Source organism: Chelmon rostratus, chromosome 22 (genome assembly GCF_017976325.1).
Source record: "Chelmon rostratus isolate fCheRos1 chromosome 22, fCheRos1.pri, whole genome shotgun sequence".
NCBI classification, from domain to species: Eukaryota; Metazoa; Chordata; class Actinopteri; order Chaetodontiformes; family Chaetodontidae; genus Chelmon; species Chelmon rostratus.
Window position 1 is genome coordinate 10,056,820 of NC_055679.1, and position 23,989 is coordinate 10,080,808.

The 23,989-nt window shown below is 42.3% G+C and overlaps 1 protein-coding gene across 2 annotated transcripts in view; it reads left to right on the top strand.

Moving 5' to 3' along the window:
- grm8a (glutamate receptor, metabotropic 8a) overlaps positions 1-23,989 on the top strand; it is a 216,248-nt gene that overhangs the window by 170,380 nt on the left and 21,879 nt on the right. For both annotated transcript variants that reach the window (XM_041963691.1, XM_041963690.1), the window contains exons 7-10: positions 15,905-16,041; positions 18,247-18,393; positions 20,411-20,832; positions 21,749-22,115. In XM_041963691.1, the coding sequence (XP_041819625.1) occupies positions 15,905-16,041; positions 18,247-18,393; positions 20,411-20,832; positions 21,749-22,115 (1,073 nt within the window). The remainder of the gene's footprint in view (positions 1-15,904; positions 16,042-18,246; positions 18,394-20,410; positions 20,833-21,748; positions 22,116-23,989) is intronic.

Below are 23,989 nucleotides of genomic sequence, written 5' to 3' on the forward strand. Positions count from 1 at the left end.
GACCGGTCTTGGAACATTGATACAAAAGATGCAAGAGTGAAGAGAAGGATTTGTCGGCCCGTGCAGCACCAGGCGGCTGGAATTAAACACAAAGTCAGACGATGTGCTGCTTCATTACACCAACATGTCAGTATTTTCATGCCATTTTTCTTTCACTCATGTCTTACTGGAAAATGTTTTTCACACTGGCTCGTGCAAGTCGAACATCAGTTCCAAGTGTCTGGGAAGGAATATTTCTACAGAGTAGTTACATTATGTCTGAGTCCTCCGTTCACGTCTACCAGCAAGTTTTGAAAACACATAGATGGGTCCCTCTTGGGTCTTTTCCCATTCTGACTCTCTTTGATTTCAAGAAAGACTAAAAAAACATTGTGGCTTTGAGTTTTTTTTTTCCCCTCTACACAGTGTGGTTGCCTGCCTTGAAGTATTGTTCCCAAAAACTAGTTTTGTTTCTGTCGTGGGTTCATTTGTTTGCATAGCAATGAAACAAAGAAGTAAACCATTTCTGATAAAAATCTACAAAGAGCAGATTTTGCAACAGAGGAACAGCGGGGGGTTTGATACTGATGTTCGTTCTTCACTCCAGAGCTGTGACAGTAAATCGTTAAAAGAAACCTAGGTGGGTCGGCAGAGTTCGGCTGTGTCATTAAACAGCTTGTACGTAGATTTTGGCACCTACGTATATTGAATGTCATCTTTGTAATGGCAATCATCAAAGTTCAGATGAAGTATCTTCCAAGGTTACCTAAGAAACCTTAGCTTGAGTACTTCTCACTATATTCCATTAAATGTTTAAAGGCCTCTCTGCCGTTTTTGTCTAATGGGCAGAAGAAAGAGTGATGTTTTTTTCTGGGTGGCTCTTTGTTGTACTTACTCTTATATGGGTTGGTTACATCGACTGAAGCCTGTAAGACTTTTAAAGCCTTTAAGCCGGCTGCTTTATGTCTGTTTATGTGTAAACGCCTGGGTATATTTGTGTTTTCCAATTAAAAGTTGTTTCGTTGTATTTAGGGCCGACATGACATTGATAACGATAAAGAAGAAAAGGGGCAAAGATGGAAGCAGCTCTCTCTCTCTCTCTCTTACTTTCTCTGTATTTGTGGCACATAAAAGGAGAGAATACATTAAAGTTGCTGAAGCATGGATTCTCTTTCTTTCTCTGCTCTTTCTGGATCCATACCAATTCACCTTTGGAACAGTTGCACGAGGGAACAAGACAGAGTCGGAGGGAGGGGACAATTTCAAGTTGTTAGGGCAGTGATTGTTCTCCTGTTGGATCTGTACCAAGACGACTTAACTTACAAAGCAAAGCCTAGCAGGCACGAGTGACAGAGAAGGAACGGGAGGTGCAGAAAAGCGAGACAAGGAAAGGGACAGAGCTCATAAGGAAGTGTACTCTTGGATTTTGAGGTGGACATCCCTTCCAACAAGATGGGCCCCCCTAAGACTTTCTCCTCTTCATGTAACGTGGTTGATATTCAGTTATTACTGCGTTCAATAGCATTGATTAATGATAAAAATAGGATGCTTAACCATTAGGGCGGCTCCCAGGAAAGAAGAAGGTTTAATCCCCCATGACAATATCAATATATATAAGATCGATCTGCCCTGTAAAGTATCATTCAGCATTGATTAAAGGATAAAAGCAGCATTTGTTTTGAATAAATGCTGCTTTTGCCTCTTGAAGTTGCAAAATCGAGCAGAAACGTGATATTGAAATGATAAATCTTCATAAAAACAAAATTTTCAAAATGATTTCTTACCTCAAACCCACTTATTTGAATTACCCCTGAAACACTGCACACACACACACACACACACACACACACACACACACACACACACACACACACACACACACACACACAAACAGAGGCTGGTGCATTGCAGAGCAAGTGGGACAAACAATAAGGAAACAGACCCTGGAGCAGCAATGGCACACCATGCTGTCCAGCTTTTATTTGTCGGTGGGTTTATTGGCTTATCCAGGCGGGCGCACACATTCACGCCCATAAAGCGCGTGCAGAAACTAATGCACACCCACACTAAGGCCGTTATGAGTGATTGAATCCAAAACAAAAACAAAACGAAAATTCCACTTTACGCTTTCTCCATTTACTTGCATGTTGATGCCCACATTCAACATAAGTACCATCTTGAAAATGCTCAGACATTCTCCTTTTAGTTAGAGTCAAGTCTGTGTGAGAGTCTGAACTCTCCCAATCTGTCTACGAAACGTCAAGAAAGACAGAAAGAGCTCCAGTGAACAGGCTGTAGCGTCATGCTGCAGTGCAAGAGCAGAGCAATCAGCAATCAAACGAATGAAAAGATGAAAAGACGTGATACTAGCTATTGAATATGGGACGTCTGAATGATTAACACCCACCTTTAAAAGCTACAGGGGATTCAAAATGTTCCCAAACTTTTATAGTTGTTGATTTATCGACCGGGCTAAAACTAATCTGAAATAGTTTTTTAAAACACGTACTACTTGCAAAAAAAGTGCAGACAAGTAAGAAACAAAATGCATAAACTAAAATGAACTTGAAAATGAAAATAAAATGAAAATCCTGAAAGCCAAGTACAAAGTAAGGGAAACTAAACTGATACGCTCATTAAACAAAGCAATTCCATCAGTGTGTGTGTTGTTGATCACAAGTAGCATTTGTTCGCTGTGACATACTTTTTCCGTCAGTCTGGGTGCGGCAACATTAACGATTTGGATGCTGCTACTCACAACCCAACACACACACACACACACACGGCGGTCGCCCACGCAGATGAATTTGGCCTATTCACACTCTCCTGGCTTTGTTTGTTGTGAGTGCGTCTCAAAGTGGCCTTTCAAATGGAGGCGCTGTTAGTGTTTCTTGCCTCATCACTCTTTCTCTCCCTTGTTGTCGTACTATCCTTTTCTGTTTCTTTCTTCCCCTGTCATGTCTCTGTCCTTCAGTTGTCGCCTCGTTCTCTCTATTGTCTTCTTTTCAGCCCCCCTCCCTTCCTCTTAGCTTTCTGTCACACTTGTTGCTCATGTTCTTGTCCTCTCTCCCATCACTCTTCTTTTCTAAAGCCACTGCCTCATCAATTGAAGGCTACAGTTTGCACGTTTTCTTGAGCCTTTTTGTTTTTTTTCCTGTCAATCTTTATTAGGTTTTGAAGAGATAGTCAAATTTACATTAATTTAAACCCAAGACAGATTTCTGACCAGAATTAAACAACAAGCCACACAACCTCCTTTATGGAGACTTTTTTTCCATTGGGAGTTTAAATACTCTCTTGAAGTAGTTCAGTATCAGATAGCCACCTTGCTCGGACACGACACTGTTTGCATCGTAACATAAAGTGTAATTCCCCCGAATATAAATCTTTAGTACACCTGCAACACTACAAGAGACTTGCTGTAAAAACTGCCATAAGAGTGAAAACCGAACGGCTGCTTCCTTCTGTGCTCGCTGGCCTGCCCTTCGGCTGATGACACTGCAGCCACCCTGCTGTGTTTCCTAAGAATCTAAGGTGACACAATTTTAAACGTTAAACTTTCACGTTTTTAAATAGGCTTCCACATTCAAGGATGCTTTGAAGAAGCTTTACGAATAAGATATGTTCCTAGCTTCATGGACTAGGTTTTCTAAAAAATGAAGGCAGCCTACTGTGTGTAACCTCGATTCCAAAAAGATGGGACTCCCAGTAAAATATAAATAAAACCAGACTGCAGTCATTTGCAAATGAACTGTGTTTAACAACAAAGGTTTTCTGTGTTCCCGAGCCCATGCAGTGACGTCCTTTTTCCAATCAGTGATGAACCTCGCTCCATCCTCCCCAGTTAGCAACTGAGCCTTTCCAGGATGCTCCTTTCACACCCAATCTTGATACTATCACCTGTTGCCAATCAACAGTTTACCTGTGGGATGATCAAACAGGTGTTTTTGGAGCGTTCCATAACTTTCCCAGTCTTTTGTTGCTCCTGTACATACTTGTAAAATAAGCAGATATTTATTAAAAATCAATGAAGCTGATGAGGTAAAACATTAAATGTATTGTCTTTGTACTGTTTTCAGTGGAGTTTATGTTAAAAAAGAATTCACAAATTGTCCCAACTTTGTCAGAATCGGGGTTGTATGTGTGTGTTTGTCTCATTTTGATCTTATTACTACCAGGTTATATATCTCTTGCTGAGAGACAAGATGGGCATCGCCATGGGAACCGACTTGCACTAATTAGAGCGGCTTGACTTTGAGATGATGAACTCTGTACTTGGCTGCACAACCTTGGTGGAAGAGAGAGAGACGTGGGGAGGGTTTGTGGCGATGTGAGGAGGATGAGGGATTCAGAGGACTAACCAGCTGGGGGATGATGAAGCTCACTCCCTCATAATGACCTCAGAGGGAAGGAGAGGCAGCACTGGAGGAGTAACTTGCTTGAAGATGATGAACCTGACCAGGCATTAATGATCTTGGAGAGAGGAAGAGGGAGTGAAGGAGACAGAGGGGGTTATGGGAGTGGAGAGACCGGGGAGATGGGGAGAACATATGGAGGAGAGACGAGGGCAAGGTGCAGGTGGAGGGGAGAGGGAACCAGAGGACGGTGAGGAGAAAAAGAGATGGCCAGCTGGCTTGGAAAGTACGAAAGCTTGTTGGCAGGAGAGACAAAGCAAGTGCAAAAGACAACGAGCCAGGATGTGTTTGGGTTGAGAGATTTAACAAAGATGAACTTTGCTCGGCTAATAACAGCTTTGGATAGAAGGAAACAGATGAGGCACGGAAAGCCAGGACATGATAAGAGTAAAAAATGGAGCCATTCATTTCTTGACTAGCTGAGTAAAATGATCTCTGGAAAAAAAAAAAAAGAGATGGTGAGAGACAGAGAAGAGGTGCTGAGTGGGATATATCAAACTTTACCAGGGCATGATGACCTTGAGAAGCAAGACACTGTGAGAAAACAATGAGGAGCAAGATTTTTAGATTATTTCGAGTATGACTTTTGAAAGAAAGAGGTGGCAGATGCAGACTTGGGAGAAAGGTAGCAGAGGAGACAGGCAAATGGAGAAATAAATGGTGAAAGAGAAGGCGTGGGAGCGCAAAGATGCTAAACTTTCCTTGTGTCAGGACAACCCCTTGGAAGGAGCAGATGGAGAGACAGTTAGCCTGATTTTCATTCAAAACTCCATGATGGTGAGCATGGGTCTTGTTTGAAAACATCTTGTATGCCTTCATTTTTGGATTTTCACCCGTTGTGGGTCGTTGCTTTTGACTACAGAAGTGGGAAATTTTACAAGATGCTGGTCCCATTCTATGATTTGGACGTGGTAGTCTTTTCAGAATTGATGCAATTGGCTTTATAGACATTGCGTGATGGGGGTTAATGCCCTACCACACAGCAGCTTGTTCAACTTGTGCTGCTGTCAAGTCTTTTCTTGCTTTGTGTTGAATAGGGCCAATCACACAACACTGGTGCTGAGTGTACAGGCATGAAATTGATACTCCATCAGGGGTTTTAAAATAGTTAGCACGTAGCATTTGCAGCCCTCAAATCATTTTTCAAGTGTTTGGTTGTTCTTTCAGAGCAGAAGCAGCAGAACAGAAACCAGAAAAAACCCCTTGAAACAGCGCCTGTGTTGTGTGATTGTCTTTAATGAAGCACAAGGTGAGTGATCATGGTCCTGGCTATTGAACCGGGGGTGTGTGAATGACTCAGCCACACTGAGTGGCAAACTAAGTGGACACTTAGCTGAGGGCTACAGCCGCAGACTGTAGCAGTCACAGAAATGTGTATCACTTAACTGTAATGAGGGCTTTACAAAACAGGACAGCACAAATTTAAAGGAATAGTTTGACATTTTGGGAAAATGGCGTTTTAGAACTGCAACAGTTGGTCAGCGGCAACAGAAAATGAATCTGCAACGGTTGTGGTAATCAATTCGTCATCCTGGTCATTTTTCAAGCAAGCATTTTCGGCTTCCAGATTCTCAAATGTGCATCATACATGATAGTAACTGAAATGTTTGGGGTTTGGACCGATTAAAAAAGCTGTGCAAGTGCATCACTTATACTTACTACAGGCATTTTTTTTGCATTTTCAGGACATGAAAGCATTGGCAAATTATCACATTCAGTTTTGTTTATGTTTTGCACGGCGTCCCAGCATTTTTGAAATCGGGCCTGTATTCAATATTCGAATAACTGAATAATCAGAGGACATCAAGTCTCATGCATTACATTGGGGATATTCTAATACATTATTTCATTCAGATCCTTTGTCTGTTCATATCTGTCACACAGGCGCAACATAGCTGCTCAGACTCGCACATAATCTCCGACTTACTACCTGCTGTTCACTTACGAGCAGCAGGTAGTAAGTAGGAGATTATTGGCGTAATGTCCAATATTATGTAGGTGGTATCGCCTTGCTTACCCTGGTAGCATTCCATTACAGTAAAACACACGAGAAGCAATTCACGTACAGTGCAAGCTGAAGCTGTATGCTTCAACATACGTTTCTAATTTCAACGTGGTGAGGGACTGACAGCCCCAACAGTTGCATTATAATGGTAGAAAGTAATATACTGTCAGTATTCTGACATGCAGGCTGACAGCTCATTTTTTTAGTGTCTGTATGGCCTGAATTCCTCCATACACTGTTTTCTATTACTCTTGTCTTCTTCTCATTATCTTCCCCGTGTTGTGTATTTCCCAGTCACTGCAATGGGCTAATTTCTGCAAGGGGATCATTTGCCGAATATAATTTTAGATAAGAAAACAGAATAAGAATGGGCAAATATAAAAGGGCACCAAAATGAATCCAGTAGACAGGCAGACAGACACAAACACGACTTAGAATAGGATATGAATTGAGTTTGAGGAAATAAGAGACAGGAATAATAATTTGTTGTTGCATATCCCAAGACACCAGTAAATCTCACACATCTGTGCATCTTTTCTGACGCCCAGTACACATATTTTTCTCGTCAGGAATGTGTTGTTGACGGAGATTAGATTTAACTGGATAAAATGTGGGTCTGTCAACTGTAGAGAGAGGAAAATACAAGCATCAATAATCCACTGACAGGCCGCATTGTGCAGGCAAATGCACAAACTCGCACTATGTCATAACATGTGGGACATACTGTTCTGCTGGGATAGATGGATGGAGGTGGACCCAAAAGGAAGGGGAGAGCAGGACATAGTAGTGATGATGCATAATGACCAGCGAAGGACTATGGATGTATTGACTTACATAGCTGCAGTTGAAATATACGCCGCTTCAATCTGCATGCAAATAACACAACTTCGGACTTGGGAATTGCATGCAATCCAAACACTCAAGTCCGGTTTTGCGTGTCGGTCCTCTCCGTTACGTTGAATGGACAGATGCGTCCAAATACAATGCGGAAAAATATTCAGGTGACATTGTTTAAAGGGTGAGAAGGTCCATGGTTGGACTTTCATCCAGGTGTTGGTTCGATGAAGCTCCTTCATGTAGCTCTGCTGCTCCTCAAGCTGACTGAAGCTTGTGTGAAACCAAAAGTCAGATTGGATACTTGTTGTAACTTCTATCCATAAGTTCACGGACGTAACATGTTTAATACTGTGACCTTTTCTAAACCTAACAAAGTAGTTTTTTTTTGCCTGAACCTAACCAGACGGCGACCAATTCACAAGGCTAACCACATGCTTATTTTTGTTACCATGATGACGCAAGTCACCCGACTATGAATGAGGATAAAGGTCACCTGAACGTGGATCTGCTCTCCTCAGACTGGCGTATGAACTGCGGGCAGTTTGAAAATGTGAAGTTGTGTCATTTGGACACAGATTGATGAGACCGGGTTCTAATGTTCTAAACCTGTACTATATGTACTATATATCCTTCCTGGGTTACTTCATGAGGCCGAAGCTGGTGTAATGTCATTATCAGTCTCACTCAGGCTCTCTGCTGCACCCCTCTTTTCCTCTCTCCCTCTGCCAAGTTTGGTAATGTAACTCCTTGTTTCTCATTTTTGTTTATTTCTCCTCTCCCTCGCTTTCACTCTCTCCAAATTGTATTTCCATCCCCCTGTTCAGGCTGTTTTGTCTCTTTTGATCAGCCTAATAGTGGCCCTCTCCCTGTTTTCATCACTCTCCTTTTTACTCCTCTCTTCCCCATTTTCTCCAAGACTGCAGTGAATGGCGATCATGACACAGATGGAGGCTCCTTAAATTACTTTTCTGTAATTACTTGCAATTGCCATACAAAGCTGTCTTGTGCTTTGTGCATGTGTGTGTTTTATGCCGAGGTTGGTGTTTCTTTTTCTTTTCTTGACAGTCTTTCCTTTGTTGCCTTGTCCTTTCCGTCTTGTGTTTCATCCTTATTCACAGTGAGAACCATTTACATCTGGATCTTTTTCAAACATCCATTGTTTCTTTTGCTTGTTCTATCATCTGCTCTGTTTCTCTCAGACAAACTATCTCCTCGCCTGCCGTTTTTTTTTTTCTGCCCAAACAAGGCATGGCAATAACAGAGAAGCTGAGAGGGGAAGGGATGATTTGAGAGGGAGGGATGCATGGAAGAGGGGAGGAGGCGAAGTAAGAGCACTTATGAACTGCGCAGAGGAAAAGAGGGGAGAAAATGGGTAGTTTTTGAGATAGAGAGCGGTGGGATGGCGCGAGGCTGGGAGGTAAAGAGAGAGAGGAGGAGGGGATGGAGAAGCAAGAGATGCTTTGAACAGGAGAGGAGAGGAAGGAGAAGCAGCTGCTGTGGAAGGAGGGGAGGTTTGGCCGTGAGGATGGTTTTACAGCGAGCGGTGAAAACTGGCTCGGAAAGCACCGCAAACAGTGATCGAAAATTCAGAGCAGAGGAGAAGAGAGTCAGGAAATAAGCAACGAGGACTGGAGTTAACCAGCCTCTCAGTTTCTGTTACCTTCTCCACTGCGGCGCAAACGACAGTATTTTCGCTGGACGAGTCCAGGCTTCATTATTACTTTCCTTCCATCATCTCTTATTCTCTTTTTGTGTTTCTTCAACTGTCCGTTTCTGTCACTCTCCCCTATTAGCGCTATCGAGGCACAGCACACAGATGGGCGCCTGCTGGCAAAAACTGGCAACACAGACGCAGACACACACAAACGCAGACGCATGTTTTATTAATGCATGCTGCAGTGTGGTTTTTTGCATCTCCCTGTCATAAACATTTAGTCTCTGATATGAAGACTTGCTATTCACCCTTAGTGTTTCTAAAGTGAACCAGGCAAGGCTGAGGGCTTCTTAACAGCCCTTCTGCTTCTTCCTCTCGAACTCGTTCTCTCCGTCCACCCCCCCTTGTCTTTTATCTCACTATGTCTCTAGTTCCAGCAACAGGGAGAGGTCTGAGGCTATTCATATACCCTCTTTCTCCCCCAGTCTCTCTCCCTCCATCTGCCTGTTTCTATCTCTGTCAGCCGGGGAGCTTTTAAGGCCTATGTTAATAGATGTTCTCACACATTCTGTAGTTCTCATTTTTTTTTCTTTTTCACTCTCCATCTCTTCTTTTTTTTTACCCCAAATCTTGCTCTTCTTTTCCTTTTTCTGTCAAACTTGCTATGTGATACTCACACATGTTCTCTCTTATTCGCCCTCATTTTCCCTCTCTTCTTTTGCTTGTAAGTCGATCCATGTGTCTCTGCATCTATCTGTCATACAGACTGGGTTTGATGCTGTTCCTATAGACCTTCCTATCTTCTGTCTTCCTCTGTCACTCATTTTCCTCCATCGTTTTTTGTTTTTTTCTCCTCTCCTGCTGCCTCTCTGTGACAGTGAAGCTGGCTAAGGGTTGAGGTGATTCTGCCGTCCTCGCTGGCTCATATTCTGATATATTGTCGCTCTACTTTTTCTTTTCTTCTCTCCATCTCTCTCTCGGGTTAGTGTGATCCAGATGGGTGTGACTGACATTGAATATATTTGAACTCAGCGGCAAAGCAAATCAATTCTTCATCTACTTTCCTGTGCCAATATTACTATTTCACTTTTATTTCACTCTTATTCTCCTTGCATAAGTTTATCTCGGCCTGCAAGTCCATTTCAGCTCAATTTAAATTCACATTGGCTTCATTGTGCGAAATCTTCCATTCGTTAGTAGATATCCTTTTACATTAATGAAGCAAAAGGTCATGACCTGTGAGCTTCCGTTGCAAATCTTGAGAAAAGTTGAGAGAATTGTAGGTTTCTTTGGTGTGTTCTATAGTTGATCCCCAAAGGGAAAAGCCTCCGACTCTGCAGGGAAGCTACAGAGCAGTGCCTCTGGCAGGCAGGGAAACGGTATCTTGCTCGAGGGCACTTCAGCAGAGCTTACACCTGTGTCGCTGCGCCGTCGTGCTGTTTTAGTGAGAACCTGGGGTGTTAAAATAAGTCTAGGAAAACGTTTGCTTGCACTTCCAAACACACACATGCACACTCCCCTTCAACTACACGCATAAGCCATTCACACCACGCTCAAGCAGCCTAAACTGAGCAACCAACCTCCTCCACAAGTAAGCAACTCAACTTCGAATTCACTGTTATTTCTCTAAATCAGAGGCAGTGAAACAATGCATTGTGTTAAAATGCATCTGCCCCCTGGCCTTTTCAGCACTTTCTGTGTCATTTAGGAGCTTGCCAGCTTGCTCTAGGTTATGCAAAGTGAATGCAGATGGGGCGAAGAAGAAATTAGCATCACAGAATGCTAAGAAATTCAGTATTGGCAGCGTTATATAAAAGATTTTTGTGTTCTGTGAAAGGTACAATAAAGACTGTAAGACAGTGGTGGAATGTAACTACATTTACATTTATGATTTACTCCTGTACTGTACTTAAGTACAAATTTGAATATTTCCATTTTATTAGCTTTATATTTCTTCTCTCCTCCATCCCAGAGGCAAATATTGTACTTTTGATTCACTATGTTTGTCTGACAGCTTTAGTTACTAGTTACTTCTCGGATTACAGTTTTTCATACCTTTTCTGTTCAAATTTGGTGATTTTTAAATTGTTTTTTTCTGATTAATTGGATTGACTGCTACTTTATGGGGTGAGAAAATGCTCCTGAACTCTTTAAAAATCCCTTTGGAAAATGAATGCGGGACTTTTACTCGAGTCCTATGGGTAGAAAAGCTTTTACAAAGATGGACAAACACATCAATGACTTCACATGTTTTTGTGACTGAATACAGTATTAACTCTCAGGTCACAGCTGAAGCATATTTCTGCATTGCAGCATCTTCCATTGAATAACTGAACATGAAAGTTATCACTAAAGGATGAGGTGGAGGTGTGTTGCCAGGGCGACAGGCAAATCATTTGTTTTTCAAGGTCATGCCAACTAAAGCGGGAAGTTGTGAAAATCAAAATGTTGATATGTCACTGCTCCCACACAGGCCACACACTGCAGCCAGATTACATTAACACATTCACAGATTTAGCGATTGTGCTTTTACTCGCCTAGCAGATAAACTATTTATCTGTGATTAAATGCTCTTAAATTATCACAATTAATGAGTGCATGCAATTCCACATGTCCCTGTTGCAGATATAGTATACTCAGCCCGCATGAGCCTTTTACTAGAAATGTTGTGTTGAACAAACAAAACAAAACCCAAATGGAAATTCATTAGGCCTGTAAGCCTGTCCGTGCATCTCTTAAGCCAAAACATTAATCAGAACTGATGAGGGGTTTTCAGCTACCTTTTTTCCCAACATATTGGCTGGATGCTGCCAACTCCCACTCTGCCTATTGTATGTGTGTTTGCAGTAATTGCCGCTGCTTATAAAAGTGTGCTGTCTTTATCCACCTTACTCAGAAATTGGCAACAAATGGTACAAACACTATGAGATGGAATAATCATTTTCTTCTCAAGGCAGCCACCGCTTTCAGAGAAGAAAACAGTCTGCCTGTGCTCTGCATGATTTAAAGTACCTGCCAGCATGTCTGTGCTCCATACAGCTGTTTCGGTTGCTGCACACCTAACTAGCTCTAAAGAGGCATGATTGGTGTAAAAAGGACAATTAGAAGGAAGTCGGCCAATAGAAGAGTGGGGAGGAAAAGATGACACGCTCATCACCGGGTGAGAAATGAACCTTTTCTGTTTTTAGTGTCGGCTACAGACTGGCCAATCAGGTAGCTCAAATAGAGGAGTGAATCTAGGCAGGGCCCTTGTTGGTGAGCCCAGCATTGTACAATCTCTGATGAATTTCGTAAATTACTTAATTACCTCTCTTTCTATTTCCACCTCCTTTTTCCTTTCATTTTGTGCCCAAAACTGCACGAAGTTCTGATCTGTGAAAGGAAGGGAGAGAGGGGTCCAGTGTGTTGAAAAGAGACCAAAGCAGATCGAGACGAAGGGAGTTAATTAAGGAATTAAGTGAGTAAACAGAATAAAGAGGAGGGTCAGTGGGAAAAAAGTGGGAGTTGGTGGATGTTGCGATGGGAAGAGGAAAGTAGGAACAAAGAAATGAAGAGACGATGATTTAAAAAAAAAGCCAGAATCAAATGGACGAATGAAAGTAGAGGGGGAAGATGAGAAAGAGGAAGAAAAGAAGGTTTGGTGGCTGTCGTTTTCAGTCTGATGGCCATGAAGATCTCCTGTGGCTGCTTCTCTTTCCCCCGGGGATGAGGTGAACAGAAAAAAAACCCATTTGCGATTCATGTGCGCTCATTTCGCACAAAATGAGGAAAACCGAAACGCGATGAAAAAAATATGGATGGTCCAGAAGACAAGATGGAGGGAGAGAAAGCGGAATGGAGATGGATGGGGATGGGGAGAGCGATTGGAAACGCAGAGAATTTAAGATGGGGAGATCGTTTGTGAAGGAAGAAGAGTACAAGATGTTACGTGTTGACATGTTGTTGCTAAGTGACTACTAGGGCATTAGTTGATAGGGTGTCACTCGGTTGTTGCTAGGTGGTTTGTGTCGTGTTTAGGAAGGTACCTATGGTGAATCTGTGTTTGCTAAGGTTTATGAGTTAGTCTGGTGAATGTTGTTGCCTTGTAAGCACATGAAAGGTCCTACATATGAGATTTTGAACATTCATTGAGCAGCAAACAACTATTTGCTTTGCAAAGATGGAGTGGAGTAATAGCGTTTAGAGCAGAGACTGAAGTCACACTCTCATTGTGTGTGTAATCCCATTTTCTCTGTTCTGTTTTTGGTAGCCTGGCCTGATGTGAGTCCAGATGAAGTCATTCAGGTCCAATTGAAACCATCAAATTTTAAATACCTCAAACATGTTTTAGGTAGTTAGGTTTAGCTCGGAAGCTAATGATTATGCTACATGCATGTAGGTCACTTGGCAGATTGAAGAAATAGCTCCATACCAAGCTGAATGCATTACTAATGTACAGGAAACATGGTGTAGAGTCAGAATAGTTTTACATCTAAATCTGCAAATTTAGGGTTTATTTTATTATTGTTGCATTGGTGGAAAGGCTAACCAGGATGGTTCTGGAAAGTTTTATTTTGCTTCTATCAAGTTTGAGTGAAGTTTACTGATCATCTCTGAGCTAAAATTGCTGTTTTTGGCAATGGAGTCTGGCAGCTTTGAGGAGAATGATATAATATGTGTAGCCGACGTTTCCATTTGTTTTGGTCTGAGATGCTGCTGCTCTCGTGCCACATCTAGTGGCAGTGAATGTCGTCTATAGGGCCTTTAATTCAGGGGTTCCCAAAGCTTTTTCCCTTGAAGGACCAGAACTGAAACTTAAATGTGAAAAAGCAAAAACTTTTGTATTGTATTTTCCCCTTAACTGACTGACTTCCTGTGTCTTCCTGCCATGCTCAGATAATGTAAAATGATTAAAAATTAGGGATCCTACATATTAATTTTCATTAAAAAACAAAACAGCATAAAAAGTTATCGTAATTTTGTTTTGTTTTTCTGCTTGAAACATCTGGCGAGCCAACTTTGGCCTGCGGGCCTCACTTTGGGTGGTCCACACCAAAATGATTCTCATTTAACACTGACTATGCCGTATTCAAATCAGTGCAATCTGGCTTGGAAAGAGGTCTGTGAATATCACACTAATTGATCCTCTCCGAGTGCGGTGCACAACAACGAGTTGCTGAAATACCTCATTGCAGTTTTTTATTTTTTTACCTCCCTTTGGTATTCAGCAATTCCAGGCAAGGTTACAGTTACGGTGCGGGGAAAAAGGCGACACTGGACACTTTGTGTGTGTGGGTGTCTGTGTGCGCGTGTGTGCGTGTGTGTGTGTGTGTGTGCGTGCGTGCGTGCGTGCGTGCGTGCGTGCGTGCGTGCATGCGTGTGTGTGCATGCGGGCGGGCATGTGTGTTTTGTGTGATAGGTACGCTTGAACATGTAGCAGTTCTCACAGCAATGGACCTCATTCATAACTTTGTAACAATGAGACACTGAGAGCTCGGCTTTGTCTCTCTATCGATGAGTCTCCCTCCAGTCGTCTTTCTTATCTCTCTCAATGACACTCATGTTCATTCTTTCCTATCTCTCTCTTTTACCCATTATATGTATATCTCTCATGACTTTTGGTCACGGTGATAGAGCCTTTGCTTCTGTGTCTCTGAGTTTCTCTCTTCTCCTTTTCCTTTGTCTTTCTTTTCTCCTCTCTGTCTGTGTGATTGTTTTTTTCTTTCTTTCTTTTCCTAACCTGCTCCTTTTTAAGTGTCTTTCTCCTTTTGTCTATATTTCAATTCAATTTTTGCTTTCATCACGAGCACCCTTCTCTTTAAAGGTATTTCTGTTGGTATTTTCTGTTTCTGGCATAAACGCTCTCCTTTTCCTCTGTCTGACACACTCCTTTATCTCTTTCTGTTTTCACTCTCTTAGTCAGTTTCCAATCTTCATCTTCACGCTGTTTCTCTCTTGGTTTATCTTAAACAGGTAGCTGTTTTTTATATATCCTCAGCATCACCCCCGCATATCAATGACTTATAGTACACAGGTGGAATTTCCATAATGCGGTGCTTTCTCCACATGCACACCGTAATTGGATTTCCTTTATGCTACGCCAGATTCAGCAATTTGATTTGATTGTGTTGCTACATAAAAGACGGGAGAAGAGTAAGACTGAGAGGGAGAAGGATAAAAGGTTTGTGTTAAGCCTTATTGGTGGTGAGAAAACGAAACCTTAGAGGACACATAAACTTATCCATGCGTGCGCATATTCAATCACACCACTCTATAGCCCACACACACACACACACACACACACACACACACACACACACACACACACACACACGCAGGTACAATACAACCTAGATTAAATTCTAAAGGTGATAGTGCCTTTGCTGTCACGCCTCCTTAACACACTGCCTGAGGAATTAAATTTACATGTACTTCATGTATATAATTTGTGTATTTAGTCCTTTCTGCAGGCGCATAATGTGTTATTTCCTACTTAAATATCAGATATCACAGTATAACAGTATATTGATAATCACACATTAGTATAATGAACAATGTGTAAATGATAGCGATACGATACTCTCATTTGCATAATTTCTTTGTTTCCTTCAAGCAGTGCACAGTCATGCATGTAGGCAGTTGTTTATAAGTGGTGTGTTGTGTTGTTTTTCCTTAAGCTTCCCAAAAATCTGGGAATTTACTTGTGATGTTTGTCACCATGCTGCTGAGCTCTACGTTTGTCTGTCAAAAAACATTTCAAGTGCTCACTGAGGGCATTGTATCTTCTTTTGTTACCACAAGTACGTAGAAAGAAACTATAATCATTCTGATTTTTGTTGTCTTTGTTTTTTCTGAGGAGACGCAGTTACAACATATGCAACATAAGGCTGCCAAATATTGTCAAACTTTTTTTTCTCTTTTAGGGAGTTGTGGTCAATAAAGAGTGGAGCCATTCGAGCACAGATCAAGATGTAATGGTATCACGTTAAACAACTAAGATGACCCTCTCTCCAACATCTGCTGTCTTTGTTCCAGGAAGTGCCGGTACACCAGTGGTTTTCAACGAGAATGGAGACGCTCCGGGAAGATACGATATCTTCCAGTACCAGATCAACAGGTCTACTGCCGAGTACAGAGTCATCGGCTCCTGGACCAATAAACTACACCTCAAAGTGAGACATGCACGCTCACATACATGCTAAGCTCTCCTAGGATTTACTATTATCACTATTACTATTAGCATCAAGTGTAATTAGCAGTCGTACAAGGAGGTCAAAATGAAAACAAAAAGTGAATAAGAGTAAAAGCAAAGCAGGATATCCAGCTAAACGTGATGGAAATCGATCATCTGGTTGCCTATATTTGTGTGGGAGATCGTGAAGGGTTTGTATTTTTTTAACTTCCAATAATTTCCTCCTCCCACCACTCTTAGGAAATGCAATAAAGACATTATAATCCAAACAACAAAAGTCCAAAACAATGCATATATCATTGCTCATGTGTTTCCAGCTCACTGCATACTTACACTGACTTCTTTGTAATAAACAAAAAATGACTTCACAATAATTGAAAATACATCTGGCTTTTTTTTACAAGAAAGCGCAGAACTTTTCTTGTTTTTGGAATTCTAATTGTTGTGTACGGATGTACTCATGCGCAAGTATATGAAACCTGTCAACGCTGGCACCAGATCTGGAGCACACGTCCTCGCAAAAATACATAATCCCATTGTCTCAGTTTCTCACTCACTGACACGCACGCACACCACACACACGCACACGAGATGCACACAAACTCCTTGAGCATGCTGGAGTGTTTCGTGTTCTAAATCCACCCAGGACTTCATTAGAAAGGCCAGATGACAGATGAGAAGACTAATAGACACAAAGTGCTTTCTGCCTGATGGACGGCCTGGCTGACTGAGAGCGAGAGAGAGAGAGAGAGAGAGAGAGAGAGAGAGCAGCATCACACAGGACAGCACGTAGTTAATGCACACATGATTGACCACTTTGACAGTTGACAAATTAACAGATGTATGCGATTTGTTTAACAGTCCTGTTGGGTTTGGTGGCACAGTGCCCAATGTCATGATGGCAGCAGGTGAAAGTTTTCATGATCAAAAGCTCCATGCAACAGGCAGAGTGCAAGTCAAACAGCACGTTTCATGGTCGCTGTTGGCTGGACACACAGTGCGTGGACACGTATGCACAGCTTAGTTAATGTTTACAATTAAAGCAGAATCCAATTACAGCTATTATGGTGTCATTTAGGTAGTTAATGGAAGAGAGGGTCATGACTGGGCCTTTATTGTTTTGGGTTGTGCATAATTTATGATGACTGGAACCGAATAAGGTGTGTATCTGTGTGTTTGTGAAGCTTCTGCTTGAGCTGCTAAGGCTATGAATAAATAATGAGTGAAAATACTGAATAAACAGAAAAAACAGCACTCCACACAAACAGCTTCAAAAGTTTTATCCAGTGTTAATATAGTCACACACACACACACTTATAGTACACTGTTGTTAGAGTATTTGTCCTGACAAATATGTCTGCAGCACTAAGTTACTCAACGTTGGTGTCTAAACGCCACAAGTGTGTGTGTTTCTGTATGTGTGTCAATGATCAAATCAAGTCCATTTTCTTAGTCCCTGATGGGTTTTTGCTTCTAACTAGTTTTTGTTGCACTGGTACACTGTGTGCCTGTTTAAAACAGTAATGCTCCATTTTACTCAGCACCCTCAGCAATGGATGAACCTCAGGGACTCGGTGTAATGACAGAGTTACAAACACTCGCGCACATAACGACAAATTAAAAATGCACGCATCCAACGTCGCGCACACCAGACATATGGAAAGCTTGGGGATTCTGGATAGTGCCAGCACGACACAGTCACAAACAAACAAAATGCGCACATGGAAGAACATATGCACACACACAAACACACACCCGCGCACACACACAGAAGGAAATACAGATGGCATGTTTGTGCCAGATCTGATTATGGTCTGATTGCTGGCTTCCAGACTAGCTGGTGTTCGTTTTGTGCCCGGCAGCACTCAGGAAAATGATCACAGGGGCTGCTTGTGCTAATCGCTCTCCACACTGCCCCGAAGACACACTTTCTGCAGGTACAGGGAAAACTAAGTGTTAAAGGACGGTTAACAAAAAGTAATGTCAACTTCAGCAGATGGCTGCCAGTCTTTGTGTCGCTTGATGTCCCGCGAGAGGGCGGGATGTTTTGTTTTGTCATCCGAACACCTGAATGATTCCGTGTTTGCTCTGTTCCGCCAAAAGAGAAAAACAAATAAAATCTACATTAGCCATATGGAACTGATCTCATGCCTTTATCCAAATATCTCTTCCTCTCCTCTTCTAGGTTGAGGCAATGCGATGGAAGACAGGTGACCCGTCTCTCCCACCCTCTGTATGCAGCATCCCGTGCCGTGCAGGCGAAAGAAAGAAAGTGGTCAAAGGTGTGCCATGTTGCTGGCACTGTGAGCGCTGCGAGGGATACCATTATCAGGTAGATCTCTTGAGAAAAACAGGCCACCAGAGCTTGACACCTTCCACCTGTGATACTAAACTTTTGGGACTCCATTGCTCGTCCCGTATGTCTCTCCTGTCTTGTTTATGATTGCATTCATTGGGATTTGCAAAAAAAGAGCTTCCCTTCACAGCCTGTCAAGTGTTGCTCGTTGCACTTAGCTAGCACATAATGCTAAAAGCACCATGGTGATTCACAGGTTGCATGCAGCAAAATACAGAGAAAAATACACAGAAGTACAATTCACTTTCTGTCACTCAATCATGGATGATTTAGTGAATACTCATGCAAAAAATTGTTATTGAATATTTGCATCAATAAAAGCAGTCCATTTTCTTGTGTACATTTGCTCTTTTAATAAAAAAAAATATATATATATGTCGATTTTGAGCAAATATCTAACCTTGGTTGAGCTTCCTGCACCTAACCACCAAATAATTTAACAATAAATCACCTCCAAGATTTATTTGAATAACATCACTTGTACGTTATAAACATGTTAGCCTCTGCATGCACATGCTTTCTGACAGACCTACAGATGCTATTGTAGCAAATGGAAGCCCATAATTTGAGTTGAGGGTAAAGAGTCTAAACACACATGATGAAGATACATCCCCCATACCTAATTATAACACCGTTGGGGTGAATTTGGCAGCCCGTCATCCTGCTCATTAAATTAGAAAAATCCATGAGCGAGCAAGTGTATGTGAAAAGAGTTCCCTCATTCAGGAAGCAATAAAGGAAAAAGGAAAATATCAGCCACAGCAGCAGGAGGGGACGCTTGTCAGAGCAAGCGATCAATACTCATTTTGCAGATACATGCATTCACTGTAAAATCCATAATCTGTTGACCCATTTATTATAGATTTGGGATTTGGTAAAATGGAAAATAGTATATCAGCGTGACAAAAACAAGTAATTCAACTGAAGGGTAAGTGAACAAAAATGTGTAAAATCTGTGTTTTTTGACGAGTCAGTTTACAGAAGTGGATAACACACAGTAGTTGAAATGTCTTTGGATTGAAAACATTGGGGACATATCGTATATTTGCATAAATGCTGGAGCTACATACAGATTTATCACACTTTTTTATGAGTTTGGGTTTTAAAACCTCATTCAACTATACTTTGGTGGTAGTAGTTAAGAGTGTGGGTGATTTGCCTTCGCGTGCCCCCAGCTAGATTAGACTTGATTTCTTTTTCAATATCCGGCTCTGTTTCTGTTGACTCCATCTGTCTCAGCATGTTCAGAAATTTTCCAAACAGCCGAAAGACTGCTGTGTTCCCAAAAGCATCGCTAATCATTTGTACGCCTATTGAAAGAGTCTGAGGCCCAGAGCACTAATCGAGAAAATTGACAACTCCTCTGTGCTAAAAATTAGCTTCAACATCACATCAACATCATGCGCATACTGGCGCACAGTTCATAGTTTATACTCTCCAATGGATTTTATGAGAGAGGAAGAAATAAGCTTGATCCGTATTTGGCTTAAAGGTCTTCCATCGAGCAAAAGCAATGACAGAATGTTGATGCTCATTATTATACAGAACATTGTTTTTGATGTATAGGATGATTTTGAGCATCTATTTGAAAATGTTGCTTGTTTTAATGTTAAAAAAACCACCTTTTTTTCATACTGTCTATAACAGCAGTACCTCTATTCGCCCTCTGTATAAAATGCTCCATTTTCAGTGCCCAAGGCCTCCCTCTCGAAAAGCCAAGTCTGGTGTGATCTGTCAGCTCTCACAGACCTGTGCAGGCACCAGCCACCGTGTTTCTGCATCAGCTTTGCAGATGTTTTTGCAACCACGCCAATGCTGGGGGTGTGGCTGAGGCTGTGTTTATATAATACCTAGACCTCTTTTATAATCAAGAAAGATATGGAAGTCTCACTTTCTACAATATAGGAGCTCTGATTGACATATTGGAGCACCAGTGAGCGTCTATTTGAAGACAAAATCTTTAATATGCGTTCTCAAAACTGTCTGTCCACAGGCGTCAGAGTTCACCTGTGAGCTGTGTCCATACGAGATGCGACCCGACGCCAACCGCACCGGCTGCGTCCCCATCCCGATCATCAAGCTGGAGTGGCACTCCCCTTGGGCCGTGGTCCCAGTCTTCATCTCAATGCTGGGCATCATCGCCACCTCTTTCGTCATCGTCACCTTCGTCCGGTACAACGACACGCCCATCGTGCGGGCGTCAGGGCGGGAGATGAGCTACGTGCTGCTGACGGGAATCTTCCTGTGCTACGCCATCACGTTCCTGATGATTGCGACGCCAGACGTGGGGGTGTGCTCGTTCAGGAGGATTTTCTTGGGCTTGGGGATGTGTTTCAGCTATGCCGCGCTGCTCACCAAGACCAACAGGATACACCGCATCTTTGAACAAGGGAAGAAGTCTGTAACAGCGCCCAGGTGAAGGCCGCACCCGTCTGTCATTACACACACTCCCCGTTCGCCCTCTGTGTGTTCAGCACACGTAGATTTCGATGGGTGTAGTGGCACTGAAGGTCGCTCTAAGTGTATATTTACATGAAGAGCTAACCTCCACTTCTTCCTTGCCAAGCTGCTTGCAATCATTATTCATCATTTATTTTTCATCCATTATTTATTAGAGTCATGAACTCACACTCACCTATTGTACTGTTTGCACTCAGTGTGAGTGACTCTGGGAGAGAGAGCATCGGCTAAGTGGCTAAAATGTTAATGCAGTATTTAATAGAGCGCAGGTTCATGTCCCCGCTACCCAGATGGTCATCTATTTCTCCTTCAGCACCGTCCAACTGTAAGAATTACCGCTGTTGTACAGCTATTTTATGATAATTAGGATTTCCAAATTTCTTGTTTTGCAGGAAAGACTTGCCAAATGATTTAGCCGTTGTTATTTAGCAAATTGCAGTCAATACATTTAACATAAACTGCAACACAATTGAGGGACGGGCACTAAGAGAAGCAGAATGAGGCAGGTTCTGGTTTGGGGCTCTTTTCAGGTTGTGGTGTGTGTTGTGCCTCCAGGTTATCAGGCTGTTTCTTAACTAAGGGTGTGAGTGAAAGTCTAGCTTTTGGTTTTGGGGTATTATTTGCCCCCATTTTTATCTCCCTGGCATCCTGGTTGATTTCCTCTATCCAGTCATTACAGCAGCTCCTCACTACACCTTCTTCTTGTATTCTTCTTCTTAGTGTGAGTTTGTGTATAGTATATAGTATAGTATATCAGTATATAGGAATTTAATATGTTGCTATTGCTATTAAAAAAAACAGACATGTATTTGCAAAACAAATCCTCCCTTCCTGCACCACCTCTTCTCATCAGTAGTCCTCTCCTTCCCAGGTTCATCTCCCCTGCCTCCCAGCTCGTCATCACCTTCTCGCTCATCTCCGTTCAGCTGCTGGGGGTCTTCGTCTGGTTCGCGGTGGACCCCCCCCACACGGTCGTGGACTACGGCGAGCAGCGGACCCAGGACCCCATCGCGGCGCGCGGCGTCCTCAAGTGCGACATCTCGGACCTGTCCCTCATCTGCTCCCTGGGTTACTCCATCCTGCTGATGGTGACGTGCACGGTTTACGCCATCAAGACGCGAGGCGTGCCCGAAACCTTCAATGAGGCCAAGCCCATCGGATTTACCATGTACACCACCTGCATCATCTGGCTGGCATTCATACCCATCTTCTTTGGCACGTCACAGTCCGCAGAGAGGGTAAGCGTGAATATGTTTTCTTTTAATGTGTGTGTGTGTGTGTCAACCTACACTGTATACCTGACCTGCATACTTAAACTGCTGTTTTTAACTACAGTCTACAGAGAGCGTGAGTATATTGCAGATGTGTGTACTTCATCCTCATCATCTTCAGGATTTCTGAGTCTGCAGAAAGGATGAAACCATGGTGTGTGTCTGCAAGTCTGCCTGTCTACCCTGTATATGACTTGTTTGGGATTTAATACAATTTTTTTTGAGACATCATCGTCTACGGATGAGTACAGGGTGAATTTGTGTGTTGCACTGCTCTATCTGTGCGTGTCTGTGCGTTTGTGTGTGTGTGGCACTAATGTATATTTGTGCAAAATATCTTTTTAAAGACAACAATTCACTGACAAGTGGGTGGCGATGGTGTGGTTTATGGGCTTTCTGTGAGCGTGACTAAGCTCTCCTGAGACCATTTTGCAGCATTATTAAGTTTTGGAATCACCTTTTTGAGTCATAAATTTGCATTTGTTGCTATATGGCCAAAAAGTCTGCTTTCTCTCTCCTCCCCTGACAACTTTTCGGAGATCAGAACTGTATCTCTCGGCACTGAGAGGTAGATATGTGTTTCAGATGCAGCTATACTAATGGCTTTGAGTCCAAAATCTCCTGACAATCCCCTGTGAGTACAAGAGGATTTTCTGTCTGGCTGATTGACTGGATCCATGCCTTGGTCTGGCCTTTTAGAGGGCTGTACTGTAGAGCTCATTTCTTCTACCTTTAGTCAATTATTGATGGCTGTATGATGTGAGTAAGATGTAACTTCACAAGTGGCTGGTGTGTGTCTGTGTGTGTGTGTGTGTGTGTGTGTGTGTGTGTGTGTGGAGGGGCTTTTACAGGATTCAGGCTTTACATAGTGGATGATTATTGTGGATGCACAGTGCATTATCTGCATGTGTAGTGTTTCCCCGACAGTTGTATAGACCTGGTTGGTCACCAAATCGACAGAAACCACCAGGCCAAAAAAAGCCATTTTATTTTTGATACCAAAATGTCCATTCATTTGGAAATCAGTGGTTTGTGTTTGTGGGGGCCTCCGAAAACATGAGTCAACCTCTGTGTTGTTGCCTGGGAAACTCTTAAGTGATGAGAGTGCCACTACCAGTGTTTCCCCCTCTTCATTCTGCAGTGGCATCAGTGCCGCACAATCATTAATATCCTCTCACCGAGGATGGAGCCCCTCTACACAGGAGGAGACAGCTGAAGCAAAGATAACGTTGTTGGTAGTGATTACAGACAGGCTCGGTAGTGTACAACACGCTCACGTGCTGACAGGTTCGCTGTTTGTAGTTCTAGGCTGACTCGAGAATATTCAGTTAAAACAGAGGGGTGATGCTGTTTTGCCCTCATAGTTTCTCATGAAGTTTGCTGAAAGTGATTTAATCTATCACCAGTGCATTTCATGTGGAGTGGGCACTGCACCAGACTCTGTTTAAAAATTAGACTTTTAATGGTTGCTTCTCTTGTCAGCAACCGTCATATGGTAACTTAGGAGGCAGTTTGGCCTTGTGTGCTCTGATTAATTTGGCGTGTAGTTAACACTCCAGTTATAATATTGTTTCAGTGAAAACTCGACACCTGACATTTGCTCGTACTGTTTTTCACCACTGTTTTGTTTGGAAAATGCTTAATTTTAATCATTATATTATCCAGATAAGGAATTTTCTTCAATTCGAATATACTACTTGAAAAATGCTTGACGACAACATAATGTGGTGTCATCATCGACACAGTCACTCATGTAAACCCTGTCGTCATATTTGTTGTCTCCTGGCATGCAATTCGCAAGTATTAAATCATCATGGTCAAAAAGATACAGTCAACTTTAA